At 40.3% G+C, this 27951-nt stretch overlaps 1 protein-coding gene across 1 annotated transcript in view; it reads right to left on the bottom strand.

Moving 5' to 3' along the window:
* Positions 1–2436: 2436 nt before the first annotated feature.
* The window catches only part of SLC4A8 (solute carrier family 4 member 8), a 626941-nt gene continuing 601426 nt past the window's right edge, over positions 2437–27951 (bottom strand). Inside the window, exons 24-25 of the mRNA XM_069230889.1 lie at positions 12490–12591; positions 2437–10771 (exon numbers count right to left, since the gene is read on the bottom strand). Coding sequence (XP_069086990.1) covers positions 10759–10771; positions 12490–12591 — 115 coding nt within the window. The 3' untranslated portion in view covers positions 2437–10758. The remainder of the gene's footprint in view (positions 10772–12489; positions 12592–27951) is intronic.

Raw genomic sequence — 27951 nt, forward strand, 5'->3', positions numbered from 1 at the left:
GACGCTCCTGCAGCCATATGGAGGGGACGCCCTGTCTAATGTGTCTTCCTGATGCCACCAAATCAAGTTTTGGTTTAATGACTGAGTTTTACACCCCAGACATTAACAACACTCTGACTGCTAGAAAGTAATGTAATACCATTGATGAAACAGCAGATCAAACAGAAATACCAAATGGGAGAATGCAAAACAGTAAAATACATAATCTAAAAACCTTAAACAATGATATAACAATAAATGTGTCTAGTGCAGGTGATTAAGACTATCCAGTAGTTTCTAGGTTAAGACAGTATTAAGGGTGTTGTAACCCACAGACTATCATGCCTCAATGTCTTACAGATGCACCAAAACGAAGAAGATGTTCTTCATTCTTCTTAATGTTTTTCTTGTGTCTTTTTATTTTGTTGCGAGTCTCAAGCATGTATGGTATTTAAAGAGGAAATTGTTGCCAAACTTACACACGTATCCCAATATAAATATCAGCAATGAATTATACACATTATAATAATAACTGTAAATTCCTATGTATATTTTTTCATTCTGCTGTTCTCATATTTTGATTGTTAAATCCTAATGTGCTACACAACTAATAATCAATTAACACATTATGTTGAACGCGAATATGAAATTAGATTTGGTAGAACCATATCAACACAAAGTTTCAAGCATGTTGGTTTAAGATCATGGATAAAAAGGTATTGTTTTAAATCGGGCAGCCTAGACACCATACTCCAGCTAGTAAATCACACTGTTGTATCAAATTAATCTTGGTTTGTTTTAAGAATGGAACGCATTGTACGATTTTCCAATGTGATACAAATAGGCAGCATATGAAATTTGAGATCGCTCTACACCAGGTTGTATCTGAAGGTCACACACTAAGGATTAATGTGAACACTGTAGTCTGTAGATGATTTATGGTAAAATCACAGTGTGGCCTTTCAGTAGGCAGGATATGAAGTGCAACATTTTTCTTTGGGGATATTGACAACGCAATGTGCCAAGGACATGTAACATTTCCATGAATTATACAAAACGGTAGCTAACTAGACAGATAGCTAGATAAACTAACAGACACAATGACCAAAGACAAACATAGTCTAATATATAATTATTCTCAATGAAGAAAGACTGCAAACTGATCTCTATGTGCCAGGGAAAAACATGATTCATCTACAAGATACATTTGAGAAGCTTTATATTCCACCAAACAGGGCCTATTCACAAAGTAATTTTGGAGTATGTAAAGTAGTACTCTTCTTTTACTTACTCTGACAAGCCTTTGCAAATTAACCCCAAAACATAAATATTGGTAACAAAATGGGATTATTCTGGGAATAAACATATACAATTGATAAAAAATGAAAATACTATTCTCTTTGTACTTTTATTATTAGGTAGTGAACATTTTAGGGCCAATTCACAAATGGGTGATCAATATGTGAATGTGTAATACATTTACTAAAGCTTTGGCATGACTGTCTAGCATCATCCTGGATGGCTGAGAAGTAGGGTGTAGGCGGGATTAGCATTAAAGATGCTGTGCATTTCTTTCTGCAGAATTTCATACAGATCTTTCAAAATATTAACTGTTAGTACTATTGATCAGAGACTTTTTTTTAATTATCAGGACATTTTGCAAGCAGTACAAATATATGGTTTAATCAAACTGGAGTTTAAAACGAGCATTTCATAAAATTCTACTATTTTATTTATAACAAACAAGTCAATTTTTTGCAAAGTTCTAGAAGGTAATTGGGAGTTTCAAAAACTGAGATTGGTTGCTTAAAAGCCAAACCATTTATATGTTTATTAATGAAGTGCAACTTTCCAAACAGTAAAATGTTATTAGGTAAAAATAGGGGGGTGGAAAATGATAACAGCTCATCAAAACACGTATAATTGAAATGTGCTGCTGTAATTTACTTCTTTACTACTGAAAAGGAATAACTTTCTTTATTAAGTACACCACATGAGTCAAAGTCAGCAAATACTTAATGTCTTGCAGTGTACACTCACAAACATTGATAGAACAAAACATTGCAAAATTCAGGACGTTTTCATTGTAACTTGAAGAATCTAAAGATGGTGAAGTTTCATAATTTCATGTTTCATATGGTGGTTTTGAATTGAGGAAAGATCTGATGTACAAAAGAACTGTTCTTACATGTACTGATGTTGTACCACTTATCTCTATGCAATAACCTATATAAACTGGGCTGCCAGATGAGTCAGTAGGCCTTCTGAGTTGTACCTTCCTGGCAAAATATCTTGGATTTGAAAAGTCAACAATAAAATCTAAATAGCCATCCACTGGAATTTAGCATTCTTCTTTGGTCTAAAGAAATCACCTGCCTTCTGAAATGTAAGAAACTCAAAGAAAAAAGAAAGACATCTACAAAGAAACGTCACAGAATCATAAAATCTACAGTCACATCAGGTTTCAAAGTTTAGATATTTATTGAGACTCTGCATTTACTGTTTGATATAAATGCCCCAAATGTATGACATCCACTACTTTTGGTACGCTGGTATTGTAAACAGACAAATGCATTCCAGATTCACTTTATCACAGGTGTAAATTGTTAATCCAGTAGTACAAACAATGTTCACATAGAGCACAAAGTGAGATTTTTCCAGTCGGGTCCTCGACTTCATACTTTTATCAGACATTTGCTTTCTTTATGTCAATCAATAAGTCTAATCATGTTTAGTTACTAAATTTGGGGTGTGTTTCTAGTTTGAAAAGAAATAAAAACAGTTTCAAATCTCAATCATTCACATCTCAGACCACAGTGCTAAATGTCCTATCGAGCAGTATTAACATGATATTTCATTTTCGTCTTACTGTTTAATGTGCCTGAAGCAAGCAACAAGGCAATCAGAAGTGAAATAGTAACTCTGAGGTTGACAACATGAACTGTCATGGGTTCTTATTTCAGCTTTCCAAGATAATACAGAAGATGTCTCTGGATGGTTCAAATGAAAAGTAAAAGGGTTATTCTCTATTAATTTGCCTATGCAAACTTAAAGGTTGGCCCCACAGATGGACTAGTCTATATGAAAAATAGAGACATTCCACAATAGACTGCTGCCTCTTTAAAACTGTTAAACCTGGGCACAGTCAGTCACATGTAAAGAAAACAGATTACAGCTTCTCTAAAACTCTATCACTCTTTATCACTTCTAGCTTAGCAGCCTTTAATATGTTGGGATAATCTCGAATTTCTGAATGTGTCTGTATGACACGGTAAGTCATGTGAATACGATTTTTAGAGAAAGCTGGAAATGCTTGTCAATCTCTTAGAGGCTTCTTAAGTGATGAAATAAAAACCCAGTGTTATGTAGCAATGGATTAAAAGAAAGAAAGATAATTTGGTGGTATTGCCATTGATGAAGTCATTCACTTCAGCAAGGTTTAAGTTGCTTTCAATGTTGTCTAAAGCCTGTTGGTTAATGGCTACACTGTTCACATAAACAGAAGGCTTTTCACTGCCATGGGATGCTTGGGATGCTTAAGAGTCCACGTCTCTGAGGCAAAGGGGTCAAACAGGACACCTGAAAGGACTCCCCTAGCATATCAAAGTTAGACTAGCACTCTTAAACCTGAATGACTTAGATTTTCACTGGATTTGCTTTTTGATTTACTTGTGCACCCAGTTCTCCTAGGTTTTTTCATATTCGCTCCAGTGTCGATTTTAGCTAATTGTATGAAACAGCTCTTGCCTATGACTGAGATGTCTAAGGTGCATCCTTAGATGCACTGTGAAAATCTCAATAAAATGGCCCTGCACAGTAGTCCACTACAGCACCTGTAGGAACAAATATTTGCCGCCAAGAGCAGGACATTATGGCAAGCTGGCAATACATTATCCCTATTTCTAACAGAATACGGTATTATACCAAGGTATCTCGGACTACCAACATTCATTATGAAAGAGATGCCAAATGTGAATCACAAATGACTGATTTATGCATTTTGGGGTCTTAAAGCAGGGGAAAGCTGTGTTTAGAGATGGTGTACATGATGAGTAATGAGCGCAGAATAAAATACACACCTTTTCCTTTGGAAAACGGTCATCTATTCCTAAAAATTAATATAAAACCTTTTAGAAAAAAGCAAAGCCACTGAGGCAAGCATGCACAAATAATGAAAATGATCAAGACACGGGCAACCACCATTTTAAAGAATTTACAGAAATCCTATTGCTGTAAATCTGGCATATGTGAACTGATTTTAGAAATGCTTCACATGAGCTTCTGCTTGGAAGTATTTGTTTGGTTACAGACCCGCTGATGTGTTACGCATAAGCGCACACAAAGTTTTTTGGGGGCTGCAATGGTCTAGATGTGTAACTGGTAAAAGAAAGGCAGATGATAATCATTAAGGAAATATATAAAATACACACTTAACATTCACTAAATACCTAACCACACACAGATGAAACACAAGAGACTAATTTAGTATGAGTAAACAAAGAGGGCAGGGGGAGATCACATTTCAAGCTTTTCACAATTAATTGTTTAAGTCAACAACAACATTTATTGTTTGGTCTCACTTATTTTTATTTACAACATAAAGTTTTTCAAGACTACATTTCTTACAACAAAATAAATATATATGTATTTATATTTTATTATATCAGTATCTCTAAAACAAAATAATGCTATCTCTATTTTCTACATGTGATAGACAAGGAGAATAGGGAAGGAAATATACATCAGAAAAAAATGTGCCTGCACACCTTTTTTAAAAACTTTTTTTCTTCCTCAACAAAGATGAATTGCGCTATTTCATACTGGTAACACAGGCCCAGCAAATAAAAATAAAAATTTTGCCAGACCCCTGCCAGTGAATGGATGTATGCACGGTGTGTCGGCACAGTGTTATAGGGTTTTATCATTCAAGGTCTTATGAAGGCCACCTGTAGAAAGGAATTGTGTAAAGTTGTTGTATACTGGCCTGTGTCTCCTCCTGTCTCCATCTCCCTATCTCGGTGTCATAACTAAAATCATGATTGGCCACATTCAGACTTTCCTTTTACCATTTCTTTGTTTTTTAAACTCTAATTTAAAAAGTCCTTCAACTGTAGTCTTTACTTTATGCATGTTATGTTCTTTCTAAATTTGATTTTTAAAATGCACTTTAAATAATGTAAACAATTCCAAATCATAAAAACATGACCGGTAAGTATAATAGACAAGTCCATCAAAAAAGATGATTAATAATTAAACATACAAAAACAAAGAGGGAGAAGGAGGTTGTGGGGCTGGGCCTGTCCTCCTTATAGCCTATATAACATTACAAAAGAAGCCCAGCTAAAATAACTACCTAATAATTAAACATATCTCTTTTTGAAAGCTGGGTTTTGGGGACAGATCTTCGAAATTCAGTTTTCTTGAAGGAGTTGTACAGGTAACCTAAACTAAAAGTAAAAATAAAAGCAAACAGGGGTATAAGTATCTTTTTAAAGTATCAAATCTGTTTTGTGTAGTGCACAGCTATTTTAAGCAATAGCTCCGGTCATAGGAATCTTGAATTTTCAAGACCTACTATAAAGGAAAGTTCAGTGTTAGGAGCACACATTTTTTGTAAACTTGCCGGGAAAATACACATATTAATGCAGGGATCTATTTTCATCATCAACCTACCTCTGATTCTCATTTTTAAATTACAACAACAACCAGCTTTACATGGTTTATGAAAGCTTTGAGTTGGCCTGTAGAAGAGTGCTATCAAAATTATATGTCTTTATTCTGTCCTGTCAAATCACTGAGTGCGTGGTTTTCAGTATTTCAGATCCCACCTTTTAGATTATAGCTGTAAGCATTTCACTGACAATCCGAGAATTCAAAGAATCCAAGTAATGTTTATAAAAAGTGTGGTTCGTTTTCAAATTACACTTTTATCATTTTTAATATATTAGAAAATCGTAACACCTGGTAAGGAAAAGGATTGAATCTGTTTGTCTTAATCAATAGAACAATAATCTAATCAGAACTCTATCAAATTAAAAAACATATGCAGAACACGTTTCCCAGATAGACACTATCAATACTACTTTCAAGCACATTAAGCCATTATGAGTGTACATCCATAGCTGCCTGACAATAAGTACTGATGTAGTTTAGTATTCAATTAAAATCATGGTAATTTTATTTAAAGAGAAACGAAAACACATTATGAATAATTAGCTATTAATTTAACTCATCTGTCAATAAAGGGTCCTGAAAAATAAAAACAATCTGTCACTCAGTAGTGTTTCTGGCAGCACCATAACGATTCTAAAAGAAGAGTATAATCTCTGACAAGGATCTTAAAGCTAGTAATGCACAGATGGGAGTGAGATCTTTAAATACTATTTAACTGAAAAAATATAATTCCGAGGTGTGCTGATCCCGTGCAGGTAAAAATTATGCTTGGTTAATTTGGTAAAAACGATGTGTTCCACAGAACAATCCTCATGTCTGATGGGTAAGAGCTTAGTCACTATTAATTCTGGTTAGGTCGAGCCCCAAAATACACAATTTCCTTAAAATGCTGAACCACATGGTATTGGCCACTAAACTATACATTCTAGAACCCTAACTAACTTTCAACCTCGACCCTGATAGCGTCATGAAAACAACTTGAGGACAACTTTCCATTAGATATAGGATAGCCAATGCTCTTAGCATGATTAAATAAGAGATTCAATAGTTGGATTCTGTGCTCACAGCCACGGTAAACATTCAGATTTTCATATGGGCAAATTGTAATTGTCTATGTGACGAAAACATTCAGCAGCACAAACCTCTCTAAGCCATTCTTCTTTGGCTATGGAACATTTTGTGCTTTAAAGTAACAAGGTCATCTTAGCCTTACTGTTATTAGACAATAATAAGGCGCAAACTACCTTCTTCACGCAATTATCACTGATAATGTCTAATATGTTGGCTGCTAACATTTGCCCTGAAGCACACTACCAGCCGACAGATACACTTGCGAATAACTAAAAGCCTATACGTAAGTGTCTTCTACTTGGACAGAGCCAGGATTTAAAGTTACATAAACTCCAGCAGGGTCAGAAACTATAGCAGAGGTTACATTGAAAATTGAAACCAACTGGGTAAATATGAAAAACGTTGCTGAGTGTTGATAAATCAAACTCTAACTCATAGTGTGCTTCCATCCTTTTCAGATTCCCTCACTATCTCTTAATTTATGGTACCTCAGTTCTACACCATGATTCCCTGATATTACAGTTGCAAGCCATCATACTACACCACTTTGGAATGTGCCTGTCTTCTGCTATGCCAATGATGTATGACATCACCAACTGTTTGCAGCCTTGTGTCAAGTCACTAAATGATGAGAGCCTTCTGTGACATTACTGAATTATCACAGACATTTATGACACCACAACACTTTGTGGCATCACTACATTGGGAATGGTGTGGGTACAATTATAGGATTTTGTTAAATTAGAAAACAAAAAGCTTTGTGTTGCATTACTGTAACGAGTCCAGGTACGTGTGGAATCACTGACTGATCACAGCCTATTGCAACGGCACAATTACCTCTCAATATAATACCACTAATTACAGTCTAGGGTGACATCAATGAAAGATTATGGCTTTGTGTGACAACAGAGTAATTACAACCTTGTGTAACAACAATTGTAGCCTAAGGTTACATCACTGAATGATCACAGTCTTGTGTGACATCACTGAATATTTACAGCCTTGTGTGACAACTCCACACGATTAAACATTAACGTGACATAATTAATACACCCTAGTGTACCATATCTTAATGACTACAGCACATGATCTTTTAGTTATTATTATCATTATTAACATTAGTATTACATATAGATTGCAACCTAAAAAGATAGTCTAGCGTAACATCATTGTATCACTGCAGCTCAAATTTAGACAATTTACAAGAGCGTTATATTCTTGTGCCTTGATCTAGTCTCAGTGTGAGACATTTGACCTCTCACAGCCATCTGAGTGATATCACCAAATGGTTAAAATCTAAGGCAACATTACTAAGATATTACAGCTTTGAGTGACATCACAGAAATATTATAGCACTAACTGACATTAAAGACCAATCACAGCCTTGTGGGACAGCACAGAATGAGGATGATCTTGTTTGACATCAATAAACAAAATTATGGATAACTACAGTCTGTGTGACAACAGTGAGTAATTACAACATTGTGTGGCTTTGCTTACTAAATACATCCAATGACAACAGTGTGGACTGAAAAACACTGAACGACTATAGCCTATAACTTGTCATTTTAACAGGGTGGCACTATAGACGAATAGTAGCGTGGATTGCCTACAGCTGTGGGTGATAACATAATCCAAATACAGACTTTCGTGAAATGACAGTCTGGCTACATTACTTTGAGACATCACACACAAATTACTGCTTTGTGTAAAAGTACAAATAGATTACATTCTTTTGTGACACCACAGTCTAATTACTGCTTTTTGTGACATTACATTCTTATAAGAGTACTCTGTAACATCACATGCTGGTTACTGCCTTTTGAAACATTACTGTCTACAAATGTCCTTTGTAGCATTAATGTTTGATTACTGGTTTTTTTGACATTACAGACTGATAACTGGCTTTTGTAATGTGCCCGTCTGGTTAAAGTCCTTTGTGGAATCACAGTCTTATTAAAGCCTTTGTGACATTATATTCTTATTATAACTTTTGATGAACTTACAGTCTGATTACAGTGTTTTGACATGATAGACTAATAACTGCTTTTCTTATATTAAGGTGTGATTACACTATTCAGTGGCATCAGAGTCTTGTAATAACCTTTGCCATTTCAGTCTGATTACAGTACTTATTAAGTTTGGAGATTGATTACTGCCTTTTGAGAAGGCACAGACTGATTAGAGTCTTGCAGAATTATAACATGTTTATAGTGTTTAGAGACAAGACTGACATATAGCTTTTTGTGAAATTGTAAACTTTGTGAAAAACTGTTTGAGGCTACAAATTATTATTTTCAGTATGAAATAGAATAGACATTGCACTGATATAGCTCTTGCTCAGTAAAAGCTGTAATGGGCTTTTATAAGTAATCACAAAAATGTTAAAGCCTTGGAACTTGGTTCAGTGTTTCTGTAGAACATTAACAAGAACAAAGAAATGATCACAGCCATCAAGGAAAAAAGAGCGATCGTCACTGATGTGCAACTTGGAAGTCACTTTCATGTAACCTTTGCTTATCTCTATCTGTTTGATAACCAAGTTAATGTTGCTCAAATCTAAAAATATAGACCCCTTAAGAAATACACCTAGACCTGACTTAGAAAATAGTAATTTAATAAAACTGATTCACGTGCTCAATCATATTTATCCTTTTTTTGGGTTCATGGTCAAAAATGGTGGATTGTTCTTTGTGTACCTCTACGTTAAACCTCCAATAACTAGGTTTTGGGAAAAGGTCAATTTTACAGTTCATTGCATTTTTAGTGAGCTGTCAAATTTCACAGTTTTAAGCTTATTCTTCTTCAGAAGAAAAAGACATGAAAGTTGTGCTTTAGTAGTAGAATCCGACAAATGTAGCCAATATATTCAACAAAGCAATATATTCCCAACTACATTTCAAGTAAACATTCTGAGAACATCAGCCAGAGACCAGCTATAATACTAGAAAATAGAATACATTATTGAGGAGTCACAATTTGGGTCATTTTAGTACAAAATCCATTATTTCTGTTTTCCAAGACCCATAATCGGCATCTAGTTGTAGGCAACAAAAGAGTTCATGAGAAATGCTGAAAAGAATATCAAGCCTAGTTTCAGGATTATGCAGTCTAATCCTGAAATCCTTAATTAGACTCCAAAAAACAGTGAAAAAGCTACCTCCCCTTTCTCCAAAAACATAACATACTATTCTTAATTTCTTCACAAGATTTGCAAAATCCAATCACAAGTTCTGAACTCCTTAAAAAAAATAAGTTGAGAGTTCCGAATTTCAAAAATGAAATCAACCTTTTGCAAACATGACTTGCAATTCATCTCTTAATATTTTCTAACTTTCTACATCGTTACAAGATTTAGTCACTTCACTCAGCAAATGTCATCAGTCCTATCTATGAACCTTACGAATGTCTGATCTTGGATGTACAGTAAGTGGATGTTTAGTGGAAAAATTCCACACATCACCTTTACACATATAACACAAGAGCTATTCCCAAGGATTTCCTTAAAGTTATGTTTCTAGTCTTATAACAGTGACAACACATAATTCCTCAACCTTCATTCTGCAAAAGTGGTGAAATGGCTGTACATTGTTGACTTCAAGAGCTATGTGTCTTGTCTATTTTCAGTGAAACTGAAACACACCACAATTCGTTAGCTACAAAGTATGTACAAGTTAGGAGATTAATTTATTTGTTAGATTGAGTAGATCTATGATGTTTTTTTCACATACTGATTAAACCACAAGTGAGTAATGCCTTGGAATAGCCCCTTTAATTAATAAGTGCTCTACTTGAAATTTCTCAAACAGTTGCGTCTCATGGGGCTGACAGATCAAAGGAGAACAAATTATCTTCAACGCACACACAGACAATCACACGCGCACATTAAGCAACAGCTTTGGAATGGCTTCAGTATGGATCCACGATTTGTACCAATGACCACCAACGTCTCTTTTCAGTTGCCCACTTTGTCGAAGTGACTTGGAGATTCCCTGAGTCAGCTGACGGACCAATTTTCCTCAAATGATAAGATACCTATTTGAAGAAACTACAGACACAAATTGGAGTTAACAAGAGTTGTGGAGGATCAAAAAAGGTATAAAAGCAATAGCCTACGTCCCTGGTTACAATGAGAAATGTATTTCCTTGAATACATATATTCACATTTATTATACTGTCATGACACAGTTATTGGATTTAACATGAGATGTAGATGAGTGATACCAAGTCTAAACAAAAATCAAAACAATCCTTAAATATATACCCATTTATTCTTGATATAAAATAGTTTCTACTCTTTTTGATGGAAACAGTGACTGCAACAAGTCCTACTCACCAATTTGGCTCCACCTCTGCTGCAGCATATACCATGAACTCCTGCAGTGTATGTAATGATAGGATTGTTTTGAGAGTATTGGAAGGTGGTGGAATGACAGGGATTAACATAACGGGATTTAAAATTCACATCAGACATGGAAGATCTTTCAGGTATTAGGGTGAGGCAGCAGTGGGTAGCTTTTCTGTGCTGTGCCCATGTAGAGCCAACATCTTTTGTCACAAGTATGCTCAATCTCTGTTGAAGCACAAGAATGTTTTTGATGTAAATGAGGTAAGACATATGAAGGAAACTCCCCAGATCCACTTAATGCAGGTAAGTCTTGTCTGTGCTGCAAGCCCAAAACAATTGTCAATATATGATCCCATTATCATGAATGTACATCCATCCTTGAGCATTAATGATGGAGAAACATTACCAGCAGGTTTTGCGGCAACGCCCATTTTTAACAGATAAACAAGGTCATTGTACTGAGACCTTACGGAAGTGAACTCAGTATGACATTGCCCATTAACTAGGCAGCACAGGCAGATGGATAGTACAATGCAGTTTGATAATGATATTTCCTGGGTTGGAAGGTCATAGTTGGGTCAGACCAACGTTGTGGTCGAACATTTACAAATTCATTGCTTTTTTGCAGCATCTCAGACAGGTAACTGAGCACAACTTGTTTTTGGGGGTAGCCTCCTACATTTACCAATTAACAAATCAATGTCAAAAGTAAATAAAACTGGGACATTTTAGACTGCCCGGTCCTTGACTGCAGTTAAATCACAGCACAATGAACTGAAACCACCAAAATTGCCAGATTATAAAAAAGTGGCAATAACTTGGCAACAGCCACAATACATTACGGTCATTATCACATTAATGTAGCCCAGCAATTCCTCTGTAGTATGGTGCCTCTACGATTCATTTTTCACAACCTAGGGTTTGGTAGAAGAGTTTTGCATGGCAGAAGCTGAAGAAATGCAAACTATAAAATTAAATGATTACTTTCCAGAGTTTAAATGTTGATTACTCTGAACTTTGTATGGTGTTATGCATTTCCACTGTTGAAAAGGCTCTAGCTATTGCAGATTTTGGGTACTTGAATGCTGAGCTGTATCACTAGGAGTTCAATTGTTGGGTATGAAGGACTTATCATTTCTACCAGGCTAGAGGGCTTAGTAAGGACAAGCTTGCGTTTGTAGTTTGTACTTAGGTTGGCTCTCCTTCACAGTGGTGGATTTAGTGACACCACTCATACAAGCTTTTGGAGTTTGTGCATCAGTCATTTTGTCCTCACACCTTTCTCTTATGCAGTAATGTCTTGATTGTCTAAACCGAGTTTCTACCTAGTTTACTGTTTGGTGTTAATGAAAATGATGTCAAAGTTCCCATTCCTTTACTATTACTAAATCTGAAGGGAACGGTCTGTACCTTCTTACCTTCTATCCTTGGATTTTGAGCTTTCTGCATTCATGCTGAGTGCTTTCCATACTGTTGTTTTAGGCATTTCATCAGAGATGTTAATCTCTGATGGATCCCCCCTGAAAGAAACAGTTGACACTGAATTATACCGATCACTAGGTCCACCCATCAATATGTCTTTATCACAATAACAAATCACATTATATCCATCAGCTAATGGTATCTGAACATGGTACTCTCATTACAATACATATCTTGTGCACATGGTCACAGTATTGTTAACTGCCTCTGACAACATTCCAAACATGTTCTACCTATACAAAAGCTATCATAATACAAAGGACAATGAATTTGTGGCTGTCTTATCCAGCCTTAAACCAAAACATGGCTTATTTAAGTCTGAGACATATCAAGGAGCACATTTATAAACAATTCATGTACAACAAAAGAGCATGCATGGCGAGTGTAACCAAGCAACCAATCAATTTTGCTTCTCTCAGGCCACTGATAAGCATACTCCTGCTCATCTCACAATTTTGTAATTCCAGAAAAGGAGTGAGATTATTCTATGTTGTCTGCTTGTGAGAACAAACTGTTACAAAGGCATTCCAACCATTATCATAATCATAATATTGATCGCAACATATATTGAAGATTTGTGAGCATTCAAAAAAGATCTCTTGCCTCACTAATGAAACATTAACACTGTGTTTTTTAATGATACAGGCCATTAAAAACTTTGAAGCATCTCGATGCATGTTATAGCAATAGGGGCCAGATGTAGCAAACGATTGCGACTCGCAAACGGGGCGAATCGCAATTTGCAACAGTGCAAAATCGGAAATGGGATGCAAAAAGCCCATTTCCGACTCGCAAAAAGCGATGGGACCCGTTTGCGAGTCGCATCCGGTGCGACCCCATTTTGCGACCCGCAAATTGCAAGTCGCAATTTGCGAGTCGCAACCCATATGCAATTGCAACTCGCAAATTGCGACTAGTCGCAAAAAGGCCAGTTTGCATGTCCCATTTACCACTAACTCAGAGCAGGTGGTAACCATTACCAAAGTATAAAAGGGGACCCAGAAGGCATCTGGGTTACTCAAGATGGCGGATATATACCTGATAGCAGTGAGAAGGAGAGTCTACGCAGCCCAGCAGAGGAGGAGGAGGGGCCACAGACAGGAGAAGATATATAGAACCAGGCAGACTCTTTTTCAGCAAACTGAAGAGGAGATCTATGACAAATACCGCCTTAGCAGCGCAGCCATTCTAGAATTGATAGATTTACTGAAACCACAGCTAGAACACAAGACTCTGCGTGGCTGCGCCATCCCTACGCATGTGCAAGTACTATGCGCACTGCACCTCTTGGCCTCAGGGAGCTATCAGGGGGTCATTGCCGTGGCAGGTGGGGTATCCCAAAGTGCAGTGTCAAGGTTCCTCAGGGCATTCCTAGAAGCCTTAGTCACGCACATGTCTCACTTCATATACTTACCAAGGAATGAGGCAGAAATTAACAGCACCAAGCTGGACTTTTACCGCATTGCCCACTTTCCTCATGTCATAGGGTGTGTAGATGGGACACACATTCAAATATGCCCCCTGCTAATCTGGAACACATTTTCCGCAACAGGAAGTGTACCCACTCACTCAACATACAGGTTGTTTGTGATGCCCATTATGTCATCACGGACATCGTAGCTAAGTTTCCTGGCAGTACCCATGACTCATACATTTTTAGGCATAGTGGGATACATCAACGCCTGGAACGTGGGGAATTTGGAGACGGTTACCTCCTAGGTAGAGCCACAGACACTTGCAGACATACACACAGGTCACTGTGCACGACAATCTGGACTTCCTAACCGTGTACTTTTGTGCCCAACAGGTGACAGTGCATATGCTCTCAGGCCTTGGATCATGACTCCGTTTTTAACACCCAGAACTGAATCAGAGAGGCAATACAACAGTGCGCATAAGAGGACCAGGAACCTGATCGAGCGCACCTTCGGACTGCTGAAGGCAAGATTCAGATGCCTCCACCGCAGTGGAGGCGCCCTCCAATACACCCCATTACCGCTTTCAAAATTGTGGTCGCATGCGCCATCCTCCACAACATAGCCACCCGACGTGGGCTACCTCTCACCCCTGCAGACCCAGATCCTGATGATGAAGAGCAAGAACAACCACATCGCCATCATGGGGATAGGAGTCTAGCTTATCAAGGCAGACTGAGACGGGACCACATTGCAACGCAATATTTTGGACGGTACGTGTCAACTCCCACCATACTCACCTATTAACCATTTGTTAAGTGGAACAAAAATAACTGTTTTATTAATGTCATGAAGAAACTATATACAAGTTGAAATTGTCCATGGGCAGGAAAATGCCAACCAGTCATGTGGCACATTAACGCCATGTGCCACATTAATCTGTCCTGGCTGTTATCTATGATCTCCTGCCCCTCCTGCCAGCCTGGCTGGTCCCTGCTGCGTCCATGGTGCTGTGCCTACCACTCCTCAGCACCCTACTGTCAGTGGCAGAGACACTGCTCACTGTTGAGCCCTCCTCCCAGGTGTATTTGTTAACTTCCTGGCTGTGATGTCATCATCATGTGCCAGGAAGTGTTTCCAGAGTGTTCTGGTATGCTTTCTGGAGTGTTCTGCTGCATCTGCAAGCAATTTTGAAGGTAATCGCAATTTGCGACACCCACTCGCTAATTGTGAGTTCGTTTTTTGCACACTCGCAAACAGCGACCTCGCAAACTGCGGACTCGCACACAGCGTTGCGAGTCCGGCTGCAAGTCGCAAAATCGGATCGCTTTTTTTTCTGACATTCCAATTTGCGACTCGCATTTTGCGAGTCGCATCAACTCGCAAAATGCGAGTCGCAATTTTTATTTTTGCTACATCTGGCCCTAAGTCTTGAGATAACCAATTATCCTGATACAGAATCCCTTAAATTTAAGAGGACAATGTTCTGACAATGTCTATATGCACACAGTTATAACAATGTCCTCTACAACAAACATATCTTATGAAACCCTCACTCTCACCCAAAACATAACCCTGTCCCTTACCATAAACCTAAGCTAAATCATTACTTTACAAGAAGAAAATAAGCTCATTGGACCTTAATCTAACTCTAAGCCTAACACTTTCTATAAGCCTTAGCCAACTTTCACCGTAATTATCACTCCTAAACCTGTCTTATTGTAAGACTTGCTGTAATCCTATACCTCTTATCCTTATGCTCAGAATAAACAATTACTCTACTACAAAGCCAAACTACATGTGTAACTCTTTACCTTCACTCAAATAGAACCCACAGATATACTTAGGTTTACATATAACTATGTTTGTGCTACTATTATTCTAGCAAAGCAAACAAAGGCTTGTGATAGCCTGGAAGAGAAATCCCCAAAGGAAAGGAACTGATACCTGGTCAAAATGAGAAGGAAACTGTCATGAAAGTGCTCCACAGTGGGAGCTCAATGGAAATGGCAAGAACGTTGTGCCCACTAATGAAACAACCACCATAAGCTCCAAATGTCAGGCCCCACGAGTGAAATGTAAAAGGCAGGACATAGAATGCTAGGCAGAGCTTATCCAGTCATATCTGAAGGTGGTAGTGTTTGTGAAATAGGCAGTAACATGGTTTGAGTCATAGGCAAGTAAACTGAATATTTAGATGCAGCAAAGGCAAAGGGGAAGGCCACAAGCAGAAGTGGTAGAGGTAAATTACTACTAGAAACATAATGAGCAGGGGAGACTCTTCAGCATCTTCAAGAAGTTGGGTCTCTTGATTAACAGGGAAACAACGGAGGCAATGGGGATCGTTCCACTTTTGTGAGTGCCACAGAAGAGTGTCAGAGAGACTGAAAACATTGGGTTGTACTAGCATGAAAAGGATCTACATTAAGGGTGCATGTACAATGATGTTTTACGGCCACAAAACCCCCATTTAGTAAACACCCAGGATTTGCTACAACAAAACACATTTTTGAAGTACATCAAAGCCCTTTTCGAGATTCTCAATGAAAATATCAATGGTTTGTGGGCACAATTGTGGAAGAAACCCATTGATCAGTTACCAACCCCTGGATTGGGGGATAACTGTATCCCAAAGGATAGGACATACTCCCTTTTAGGAATCAAGGGAGTGGACTCAAGCGAGGAGGGGAGAAGATAATTGACCTCAATGTTAAAAATATTACTCTAATGAGTTACCTGAACTTTTTTGTATATTTATTTTATTAAATGTAACAAAGATCAATGTTACTTAAGCACATATCTTTTTTAATTCATATAATTTTACAGGTAAATAAATTGTGAATGAATTAATAATACTAGCACAAACCCATACCCCAAAAAAGAGAAAAAGAATTCTGAAGCAACTGCAGAGAGAATTAGATCATTTTTAACAGCCAGGACTTGTGGTTTTTTCTAAAAGATGCCAATGTTGAGAACATTCTGAGAGAAAGGTCAATAGTTCCAAATCTCAGCAATCCTGCATGAAAACGAATGACCTACAATACGGCTTCTCTTGATCCCAGGGACCTGTAGAAAATTTGTAGATTACTTCTTTTGTTCTCTCTCCTCCATAACCAATGGCAGATGCGTTGGTTACAACATCATCAATAATTTTAATTTATTCATTTCCAGCATTCCTCCAAAAAGATGTATACCACTGGAAAATCGACTCTGTTAGACATACCTGTTTATTTCTGTTTACTATCTTTCCACTGTTTGAGTTTTAATATGTTGCATGGCAAGGTAAGATGATCCCTATATTCAGTGCGTTTCACACATATATGCATGGGCAGTTGAAGGCTCTGACCGAAAGCGCTGCCATGTTTGTGCTCGCACCGTAGGCATTCATGAACTTTGATCTAACAAAGTAAATAAAGGAGGTGTTGACATAATAAGACTTGGTTGTGCCATCCGTCATTTCACCACCCATTGAAGTGTGGATTCGGTATTGAATGAGGGTTACCGGCATGGATGGAGACGTATGTGCATTTCTATCTATCTGTCTATATTCATTGAAAAAGGCAATGGTTACAGGGACGTTATAGGTTCCGATTTACAAACACAAAACCATAGAAATTCAGCAGTTATACTTCTCTCAAGAAACTAGAACTCATGCCCTTGCTATGCGCAGTTTTCTCATTAATAACGTTATTGGAAATGTTACAGTGATATTATCAATGATGTCAGAGAGGATATCAGGACTGATGAAATATGCGGGTCATTACCAGTGCATTGCGCGGGCGCTAGTTATAGTTACCTTAGGTCGTGAGTTATAGTTTCTTGAGATAAGTATAACAATAACTGCTGCATTTCTATGGTTTTGTGTGTGAAAAATGTAGCTATAATATCCCTGTAACCTTTGCTTTTCCCAGTGAACTTGTACCTTTTTTGTAATTCTATTTTCTATTGTTTATTTCAGTGAATTTCTACTTTTTTAATGTAAAGTAATATTTAATTACCATATATTAATCCAACCGCAACTGCACAAGCCAAGCCAGGTTGCAAAGCCCCCACATGCAGCCAACCCCACACATCCCCAGGGGCCCACCACATATTTTTTTAGGAAAGGTGGCACATGGCCCCCATCCCCAGAGGCCCACCACTGTATTTATTGGGAAGGGGGCATGCAGCCCCCCTACATCGGCCAATTTGGCCCCAAGGTTCCCCATAGACCTTCACTTTTTTAAATGGGGAGGGGGGCAAGCAGTTTTTCATGCTCCCGCCTGCTAGGAGTGGACTTCGTGTTTGCTCTCATTTGGCAGGAGCTTTGAAATTGCTCCCACCAAGTGAGAGCAAACACAGGTTTTCCTGCCAGGACGGCCCTAGGAGATGGAGTCCCCATGGCTAATAATGGTCTAGCATGGGAGCTGCCCAGCCCCCCTCACCATTGAATGCACGGCCAGGCCCTGGGAGATAAGGTCCTCGGGGCCAAACGTGGCCCGGGGAGGGGGGGCCGGGTGGTCCCCCTTAGCCATTTTCGTAAAGGCCGGGCGCTGGGGGAGGGGGTCCCTGGAGCTGAAATCTGCCTAGGAGTGGGGTTGCGTGGGCCACCTACCCTTAACAATATAGGCCGAGTCTTGGGGGATGGGGCCGGGTCATTTTTTATTAGCCCCCAAGGGTGGGCCACGTCCCAAGGGGAATTGTTTATATGTAATCAGGAAGGGGGCATCTTCAGCCCCCGTCCCCGATCTGCATTTCACACCGGGGACCCCAATAACTCAAATATGAGAAGGGTGTGTGAAGTCCCCATTTAAACGGCCCTGCAGCACCATCCCCCAGGATCACTAATGACATTAACAGTGAGGGAGGTCATGCAGCTCATCTACATGAGCCTTCGATAGCCCCGGGACCCCATCCCCAGGGCCAGCTCACATGCTAAGTGTTGGAGAGTCCGTCCCCAGGACACAGGGGTTTTCCTGCCTGCACAATCACAAGCAGGAACATTTTGTTTGCCCCCACCTGGCAGGAGCATTTTTTAATGTCCTGTCATGTGGGACCAAACACAAAGACTGCTCCCAGCAGGCAGGAGCTTTGAAAGTGGAAAACAGATCAAGGAATTGCTCCAGTCTGCAGGGAGCAGCATAAACAGCTGCTTCCTGCGGGCAGGAGCAATGCCAGCTTCTGCTGCATGCAGGGCGTTGGCTGGGGCTCCCTCTTGCGGCCCTCAATGTTGTGGATGGTGGATGCCTTGAGTGGGCACCTACCTTTAAACAGTGCACTGAGTCCCAGGGGAGGGGTCCCTGGAGCCAAAAAACAGCTCGGGTTGTGGGGTGGCGCACCCCCTTCCTTTTTCAATTAAGTAGCAGCATTTGGGGGGGTGGGTCCCCTGGGCCTTTTAAACACTTATGGAGGTGGGGTACATTGCTCCATCTCCTTAAAATATACTTGGGCCCCGGTGAGGCCCCCGGGCTGTAAAAGACTCAGGGGGTACAATGCACCACCTGCCCTTTAACTTAATCAGTGGCCCTGGTGGATGGGGTCCCCAGGGGCTAATAAGGATCAGAGAGGGGGGGCCACACGCCCACCCCTAAAAAACTGGGGAGATGGGGTCCCATTTCCTGATAAGGCCCAAGAAGCGTGCCACATGTGTCCCCCTCACCTTTAAATAATATAAGGCACTAGGTGATAGAGTCTCCAAGACCTAATGAGGATCAGGAGAGGAACATGTGACCCCCCTTCCCTTTAAAAAGCAAAGTTCTGTAGGATGGGATCCTCATGGTGTAATGAGGCTTGTGGAGGGGGGCATGTGTCCCCTCTCCCCTTTAATAAACTGAAGGCCCTGGGGGATGAGTTGGAAGCACAGCCTGGCTGAAGTACAGGCCACGTGGCTAAACTCGCACCATGCACAAGCAAAGGCTGTGAGCGCTGTGGTGTTGGCTGTCTCCTGGTGCTTGCCTGTGGCCAATCCCATGCATGCAACAAAAAGCTGTGCACAGTGCGAGTGTAATTTTAGAACAGATTTTGAGTAGCTCGAGTAACTTGGCTTTTTCTGAACAGTTATAAAAATTTTGAACACAGTGTGCAATGAGGGTTTTTCATACAGCTGTCGTTATTGTGAATTATGCTACCCGTGAAGTGTATGGTGTAGGGTCAATGTTGCACATAACACATGCTTGCTACACCAAGGGAGTTGAGTCTGTGATGGCATTAATGATGCTCCATATTATTCTGAACTAGGTTATACGTATTTTCAGGCCTCTAATGCCATACTAATTTAGGGAGTAATGTGTACAAAAGAAGCTTGGATGATGTCATCAATGATGTAATTTGGGATATTATCAGTAATATCATAAATTATGTCATAGAACATAATTGCCAGGAGTGATGTAATATGTGAGGTCGTTAGCAGTGCATAGTGGGGGTGGGATAGCTGGTAAAGTTTGTGTTTTTTCGGTTCAAAATGTTAATGTTGTCCCTGACATAATCACCGTCTGTCGTTACTCTAACTTTTGTTTTTTCCAGTGACTTTCTAAGCTTTTTAAATAAAAAAAAAAACTTATCTTTTTATCACACCTAATTATAATATTACTTTAACTTTTGTTGTTTTCTGTGAATTTCTAGGATTTCTTTTAACATACAATTATATTTTATTACCATGCGTAAAGCTAACCACCTGCTGCACATAGCCTTCGGCTGTGAGCTGCAAGGGGTTGTTTGCAGGACCTGGCATATGGCCAGGCACTGTGAAAAATAACCCACAGGGAGACAAATCTCACAGTGAGAATGGTTTTGGGTCATGCACAGCAGGGGGTGGCACCAGTTTCCCTGCTTAGCAGCAATTAAAGGGGAGAACCACGCCCTGTTGTGTATATATATATATATATATATATACATCAAATTAAAAAACAAAGGTTAGAGGAATGTTATAGTTAGGTTCTGTATTCACTCGCACAAACCCATAAAAAAACAGCAGTTACTCATTTTGGTTAGCTGAAGTAACTATGACTCATGGCCTAAGGTAACTATAACTTGCGCCCCCACCATGCACAGTTTTGGTCTCAAATATTTTACTGCAAATATTACATTGATATTATCAATGATGTTATCAAAGATGTCATGAGTGTTGAAATATGTGGGGTAATTAGCAGTGCATGGCGAGGGCGCAAGTTATACTTACCCCGCGGCATGAGTTATAGTTACTTCAGCTAACCATAACTATAACCGGTGAATTTCTATGGTTTGGTACGTTTAAAATGTGAGGCAAACTATAACGTCCCTGTAACCTCTGTTTCTTAAGTGAATCGCTATGTTTTTAAAAAAAATCTATTTCCTAACCATAACATCCCTGTAATCTTTGGTTTTATTCAGTGAATTTCCATGTTTTTTTTACTTAAAGTAAATTTAATTACAATTTTAATTCAATGACCGCTGTGCTCGGCCTTCGCCATGCAAGGCGGTGGTTGGCTGCAGGGCCTAGCTGGCGGACAGACCCTGTGTCCAAACACCCTAACCACCAAACTCCATGCTGTGCATGGCCCTTTGGATGTACATAGCGGGAGTTGGCCGCGGCCTGTTTCTTTGGGTGTGAGAATAGGTGTAACAGGGTGTATCTGGCTGTGAGAGTGTCTGTATGGGTGTGAGAGTGGGAGCATTAGTGTCTGTGTGGGTCTGTGAGTGGGTGCAAGAGGGTTTCAGTGGGTATGAGTGGGTGTGTGAGGGTCTGAGTGGGTGTGTGAATGTCTGAGTGGGTTAGTCAGTGGGTGTACGAGGGTCTGAGTGGTTGCGTGAGTGGGAGAAAGATTGAACGAGAGAGAGAGAGAGACAATGAGAAGGAGCGAGAGAGAGAGAGAGAGTTTTTTAGGCTTTGTTGAATGATATACCTAAAATGAGATATTTCTGGACAAATTGAAAAGAAAAATGTATTAGTCAATTAAAAAGAGTGTGATCACCATTTATTATGAACCCTAAACTTTTGAAGTAGAAAGTAAATTAAAGCAGGGAAAATGACAACAGACACACCTGGACCAGAACCCTCAACTTTCAGTGTGAGGTTCTGTGACCTTAACCAGTCCACAGGGCATGTATTGGCTCCTCTAGGGAGGCCGCGTCCCCCCTCCCAACAACCTTTGCCCTAGGGAGGTGGTGGTCCCCAGGGCTGGGGGGGTGACCTTGCGGGTCCCCTGCACTGTATATGTGTAAAACCTTTGGGAGGTGGTAGTCCTCGGGGCTGGGGGGAGAATCGCAACCCCGCATCACATTGGTTTAAAGTCCCAGGGAAGTGGAGTTATCTGGGGCTGCAGGGGGTCGCACCGCCCCCCTAATCAAATTTGTTTAAAGCTCTGTGCAGCTGACGGTCCCAGGGGCTCTGGGAGGACCGCATGCCCCCCAGCACTGAATGTAATGAAAGCCCTGGGGAGGTGGCGGTCCACGGAGCCCGCACTTGTTTTTTTTGTTTGTAATTTTCGCCTGATCCACCGCGAATAGTGGTGATTGTTTTTTTAAAAAAAACTTTTTAGCTCTAGGGGGTGGTAGGGGAGAGCGGGGTTCCTCTGGGACCCCAGCACCAGAGCTAAGGGGTGAGGATGACTCGACCTGGCCCCTTTTCTTCTTTTTTACATCTTTTTTGGGGACTCGACTGAAGCCAAGTCCCAAGATGGCTGCCAACACTCTCTTGTTGACGTGTTGGCAGCCAATCAGATCTCAGCATGAGATCAGGAGGGTTCATAAATCCTTCGTGTCCCTATGTACACAAATTGTGATTTTATTTTTTTCTCAAGAACTACTGAACAGATTTACACTAAATAACAAAAAGGTGTCTTTCTGGACCAAGAGCTACCTTCCTGCCAAATATGGTTTAATTCCGTCCGGTGGTTCGGGCGCTATTGCTGTTCAAAATCCATATGGGAAAAATTAATGGGGGAAAAGTGTTTTTTGGACCCCTCCCTTTTTCTCAGCCACCGATTGACAGATCACCTCAAAACTTTCCAGACAGCAGCTGACGTGACTGTTGAATTTTTTATGGGAAAATTCTGTGAAGATTCATCAACCGGCACAAAAGATAGGTAAGTTAAAAAAAATAAAAAAAAATTCACTTACCCAGTGTACAACAGTTCGTGGCATGTTCCTCTGCAGATTCACATGCTATGCATATTCTGCCATCTAGTGTTGGGCTCGGAGTGTTACAAGTTGTTTTTCTTCGAAGAAGTGTTTTCGAGTCACAGGATCGAGTGACTTCTCCTCTTCGGCTCCACTGCGCATGGGCATCGACCTCATGTTAGACTATTTTCCCGCAGAGGGTAAGGTAGGAGTGATAGAGTATAAAGAACAGAGATGTCCATGCAAATGGAATATATATCTATATACATATGTACGAGTGAATGTTGAACTTGAATGGCTGCAGGCTCTCGGGGAGGTGGAAGGGTGCATGTGAATCTGCAGTAGAACATGCCACGAACAGATGTACACTGGATAAGTGACATTTTCTGTCCGATGGCATTTGTAGCTGCAGATACACATGCTATGCATAGACTACAACGCAGTTTTACCTCCCATAAAAGCGGTGGTCAGCCTTTAGGAGTTTAAGTTGTTTGAAATAGCGTTCTTAGTATGGCCTGTCCTACTGTGACTTGCTGTGTTGCTAACACATCTACACAGTAATGCTTAGTAAATGTATGCGGTGTTGACCAAGTGGCTGCTTTACAAATTTCGGCCATTGGTATGTTACCTAAGAAAGCCATTGTAGCCCCTTTTTTCCGTGTGGAATGTGCCTTAGGTGTAACGAATAGCTGCCTTTTAGCTTTTAGGTAACATGTTTGGATATATTTTACTATCCATCTAGCTAACCCTTGTTTTGAAATAGGGTTACCAGTATGTGTTTTTTGGAATCCTACAAATAACTGTTTGGTTTTCCTAAAGGATTGTGTCCTGTCAATGTAATACATTAAGGCTCTTTTAATATCTAATGTATGCATGGCTCTTTCTGCGACAGAGTCTGGTTGTGGGAAGAAGACTGGTAGCTCCAATGTTTGATTATTATGAAACGGTGATATACGTTTTGGGAGAAATTTTGGGTTTGTTCGAAGCACAATTTTATGTTTATGTACTTGCATGAACGGTTCTTGAATTGTGAAAGTTTGGATTTCACTAACTCTTCTTAATGAAGTAATTGTGACTAGGAAGGCAACTTTCCATGTTAAGTACTGAATCTGGCATGAGTGCATAGGTTCAAATGGTGGACCCATAAGTCGTGTGAGCACTATGTTTAGATTCCACCTAGGTATTGGAGGTGTTCTAGGTGGAATGATGCGTTTTAATCCTTCCATGAAGGCTTTGATAACAGGGACCCTAAATAAAGAGCTCTGTTTTATATTTTTTGCAAGTACGCAGAGATTGCAGTGAGATGTATTTTAATGGATGAAAAGGCTACATTGAAGCAAATAACTTACAATGTCTTTTATTGATGCTGAAAGAGGGGTAATTTGTTTAGATTGACAGTAATACACATTTATTTTCCATTTGTTTGCATAACACTGCCTGGTAGTCGGTTTTCTTGCTTGTTTAATTACTTCCATACACTCAGTTGGTAGTTGTAAATATCCAAACTCTATGACTTCAGGAGCCAAATTGCTAATTAGAGTATTTTGGGATTTGGATGCCTGATTAGTTGTTTGTTTTGTGTTAACAGATCTAGTCTGTTCGGGAGTTTGATATGTGGTACTACTGACAGGTCTAATAGTGTTGTGTGCCAGGGTTGACGTGCCCACGTTGGCCCTATAAGTATGAGTTTGTTTTGACGCAGTTTGTTGACTATAAATGGAATGCCTGGGAGAGGGGGAAAAGCGTAAGCAAATATCCCTGACCAATTCATCCATAGAGCATTGCCTTTAGATAGGGATGTGGGTACCTGGATGCAAAGTTTTGGCATTTTGCGTTTTCGCTGGTGGCAAATAGATCTATGTCTGGTGTTCCCCAGTGGTGAAAGTATGGCTGAAGCACTTGGGGATGAATCTCCCACTCGTGTGTTTGTTGATGATCTCGGCTGAGAACATCTGCCAATTGGTTGTGTATCCCTGGAATGTATTGTCCTATGAGGAGAATGTTGTTGTGGATTGCCCATTGACACATTTTTTGGGCTAGGAAGGAGAGTTGTGATGAATGGACCCCTCCTTGTTTGTTTAGGTAATACATTGTTGTGATGTTGTCTGTTTTGATAAGGATGTTCTTGTGAGTGAGAAGAGGCTGAAAAGCTTTGAGTGCTAGGAATACAGCTAGCAATTCTAGGTGATTTATATGAAAATGTTTGTGTTTGGCGTCCCATTGTGGTTGAATGCTGTGATTTTTTGAGGTGTGCCCCCCAGCCAATCATTGATGCATCTGTTGTAAGTATGGTCTGAGGCACAGGGTCTTGAAAAGGCCACCCTTTGTTTAGGTTTGTGGAATTCCACCACTGAAGTGACATGCGTGTTTGGTGGTCTATCAACAGTAGATCGTGAAGTTGACCCTGTGCCTGTGACCATTGCTGTGCAAGGCACTGTTGTAAAGGCCGCATGTTTAGTCTTGCATGTTGGGCAATGGCGATACAGGATGCCATCATGCCCAACAGTTTCATGACGAATTTGACAGTGTGCTGTTGGGCTGGCTGTATTTGTGTCAGGATATTGCGAAATGCTTGTATTCTTCGTGGACTTGGACTTGCAGGTGCTTTTTGTGTATTTACTGTGGCTCTTAAATACTGTTGAATTTGCGCAGGTTGTTGGTGCAATTTTTGGTAGTTTAAGGAGAACCCTAGGGTGTGTAGGGTTTGTATTACATAATGCGTATGTTTTTGACACTGTGTATGGCTGTTGGATTTTATTACCCAATCGTCAAGATATGGGAAGACATGCATGGGTTGGCTGCTACTACTGCCAGGAATTTTGTGAATACTCTGGGAGCTGTTGTTATTCCGAAGGGTAACACTTTGAACTGATAATGTTTTCCCTGAATTACAAACCTGAGGTATTTTCTGTGCGCTGGATGGATGGGTATGTGAAAATACGCATCCTTGAGGTCTAATGTTGCCATGAAATCATGCTGCTGTAGCAGTGGGACCACATCCTGTAGTGTTACCATGTGAAAGTGTTCTGACAGGATGTAAAGATTGAGGGTTCTGAGATCTAATATTCATCTTAAGGTTACATCTTTTTGGGGGATGAGGACATACAGAGAGTTAACTCCTGTTCCTGTTTGATCTTGTGGCACAAGCTCTATTCCTTGTATGAGTAATAGAGATTTTACTTCCTCTTGCAACATGGTGATATGTTGTGTGGAGAGATTGTGTGGTTTTGGTGGAATATTTGGGGGAATTTGTGCCAATTCTATGCAATAGCCATTGCGGATAATAGATAATACCCAATTGTCTGTTGTTATGGGTAGCCAATTGGTGTCGAATTTTTGCAGTCTTCCCCCCACAGGTGACGTGTGAGTTGGGAAGAGATGGAGTAAGTCACTGCTTTGGCTGCTGTGAGGCTTGTTTGGTTGATTGATATTTTCCCCTGCCTCTGGGGTACTGGCCTCTGTAATTTCCTTTAAACCCACCTCTTTGATATTGAGGTTGGTAGGTTGACTTTGTTTGTGAGGTGGATGCCTCAGATGTTTGGGTTCTGAATCCACCTTTGTATTGGGATTTACGAAAGGACCCCCTGTATTGCGTCGTATACAAAGCACCCATGACTTTAGCAGTGTCCAAATCTTTTTTCATTTTCTCAATAGCCGTGTCTACCTCGGGGCCAAAACGCTGTTTTTGGTTAAGGACTGCCTGTTGAATTTCAGGCTTAAGTCCTGAAGACCTAAGCCATGCGTGTCTTTGTACAGTGACAGCAGTGTTGATTGTTCGAGCTGCTGTGTCTGCAGAATCTAGGGCTGAGCTGATTTGGTTGTTTGCAATAGCCTGCCCTTCCTCGACTATTTGTTGCGCCCTTTTTTGTTGGTCTTTGGGGAGATGTTGTGTTATATCCTTCATCTCATCCCAGTGGGCCCTATCATATCTAGCCAACAGTGCTTGGGAGTTGGCTATCCTCCACTGGTTGGCTGCCTGTGATGCCACCCTTTTACCCGTAGCATCAAACTTTCTGCTCTCTTTGTCTGGTGGGGGTGCATCCCCCCATGACTGTGAGTTTGCTCTTTTCCTGGCCGCGCTTACGACTACCGAGTCGGGAGGCAATTGTTGTGTAATAAAGGCAGGATCAGAGCGAGGTGGCTTATACTTTTTCTCCACTCTAGGAGTAATTATCCTAGCCTTCACTGGCTCTTGGAATAGTTGGTGTGCATGCTTTAACATGCCTGGAAGCATGGGAAGCGACTGATAGGTGGTGTGTGTAGAGGATAGTGTGTTAAAAAGGATGTCATCCTCTAAGGGCTCAGTGTGCATGGCGACATTGTGGTAGGATGCCGCCCTAGCCAAAACCTGAGTATATCAGGTACTATCCTCCGGTGGTGGTGGCTTAGAGGGATAGCAGTCTGGGTTGTTATCTGGAATGGGATCTGGATCATACAGATCCCATGGATCCACATTGTCTTGCTGTGAATCAAATGAATGCACAGGAGTTTGTACAGGTGTGGGAGTAGTAGGGGGAGAGACAAGCAAGTGAGGAGAGTGAGGAGGAGACTGAGGAGGAGAAAATTGAGGAGGTGGAGATTGTTGTTTAGACTTTGGCACTTTAGCCAGTGGCTGAGCAGTGTCCAATTGTTCCTGAAAGGCCAATTTCCTCTTAGGCTTCAGAGGAGGTGCAGTTTTAATTTTACCAGTGTCCTTGTGAATATGAATTCTGGCTTGCCTTTCATCTATATCCTCCATTTGTGAATGTTCCTCCGTAATTTTATGGCTTTCTTTGAGTACTTGAGAAAGTCCATGTACCTCTGTATAAACTGGCCTTTTCGGCTCCGAAGCTGTTTTTTTCAGTATTGAAAGGCTGGGAGTGGATGTTGGCCTCGTCTCCGAAAGTGATTTTCGAGGTTTTGACTCAA

This window comes from Pleurodeles waltl, chromosome 4_2, assembly GCF_031143425.1.
Source record: "Pleurodeles waltl isolate 20211129_DDA chromosome 4_2, aPleWal1.hap1.20221129, whole genome shotgun sequence".
NCBI classification, from domain to species: domain Eukaryota; kingdom Metazoa; phylum Chordata; class Amphibia; order Caudata; family Salamandridae; genus Pleurodeles; species Pleurodeles waltl.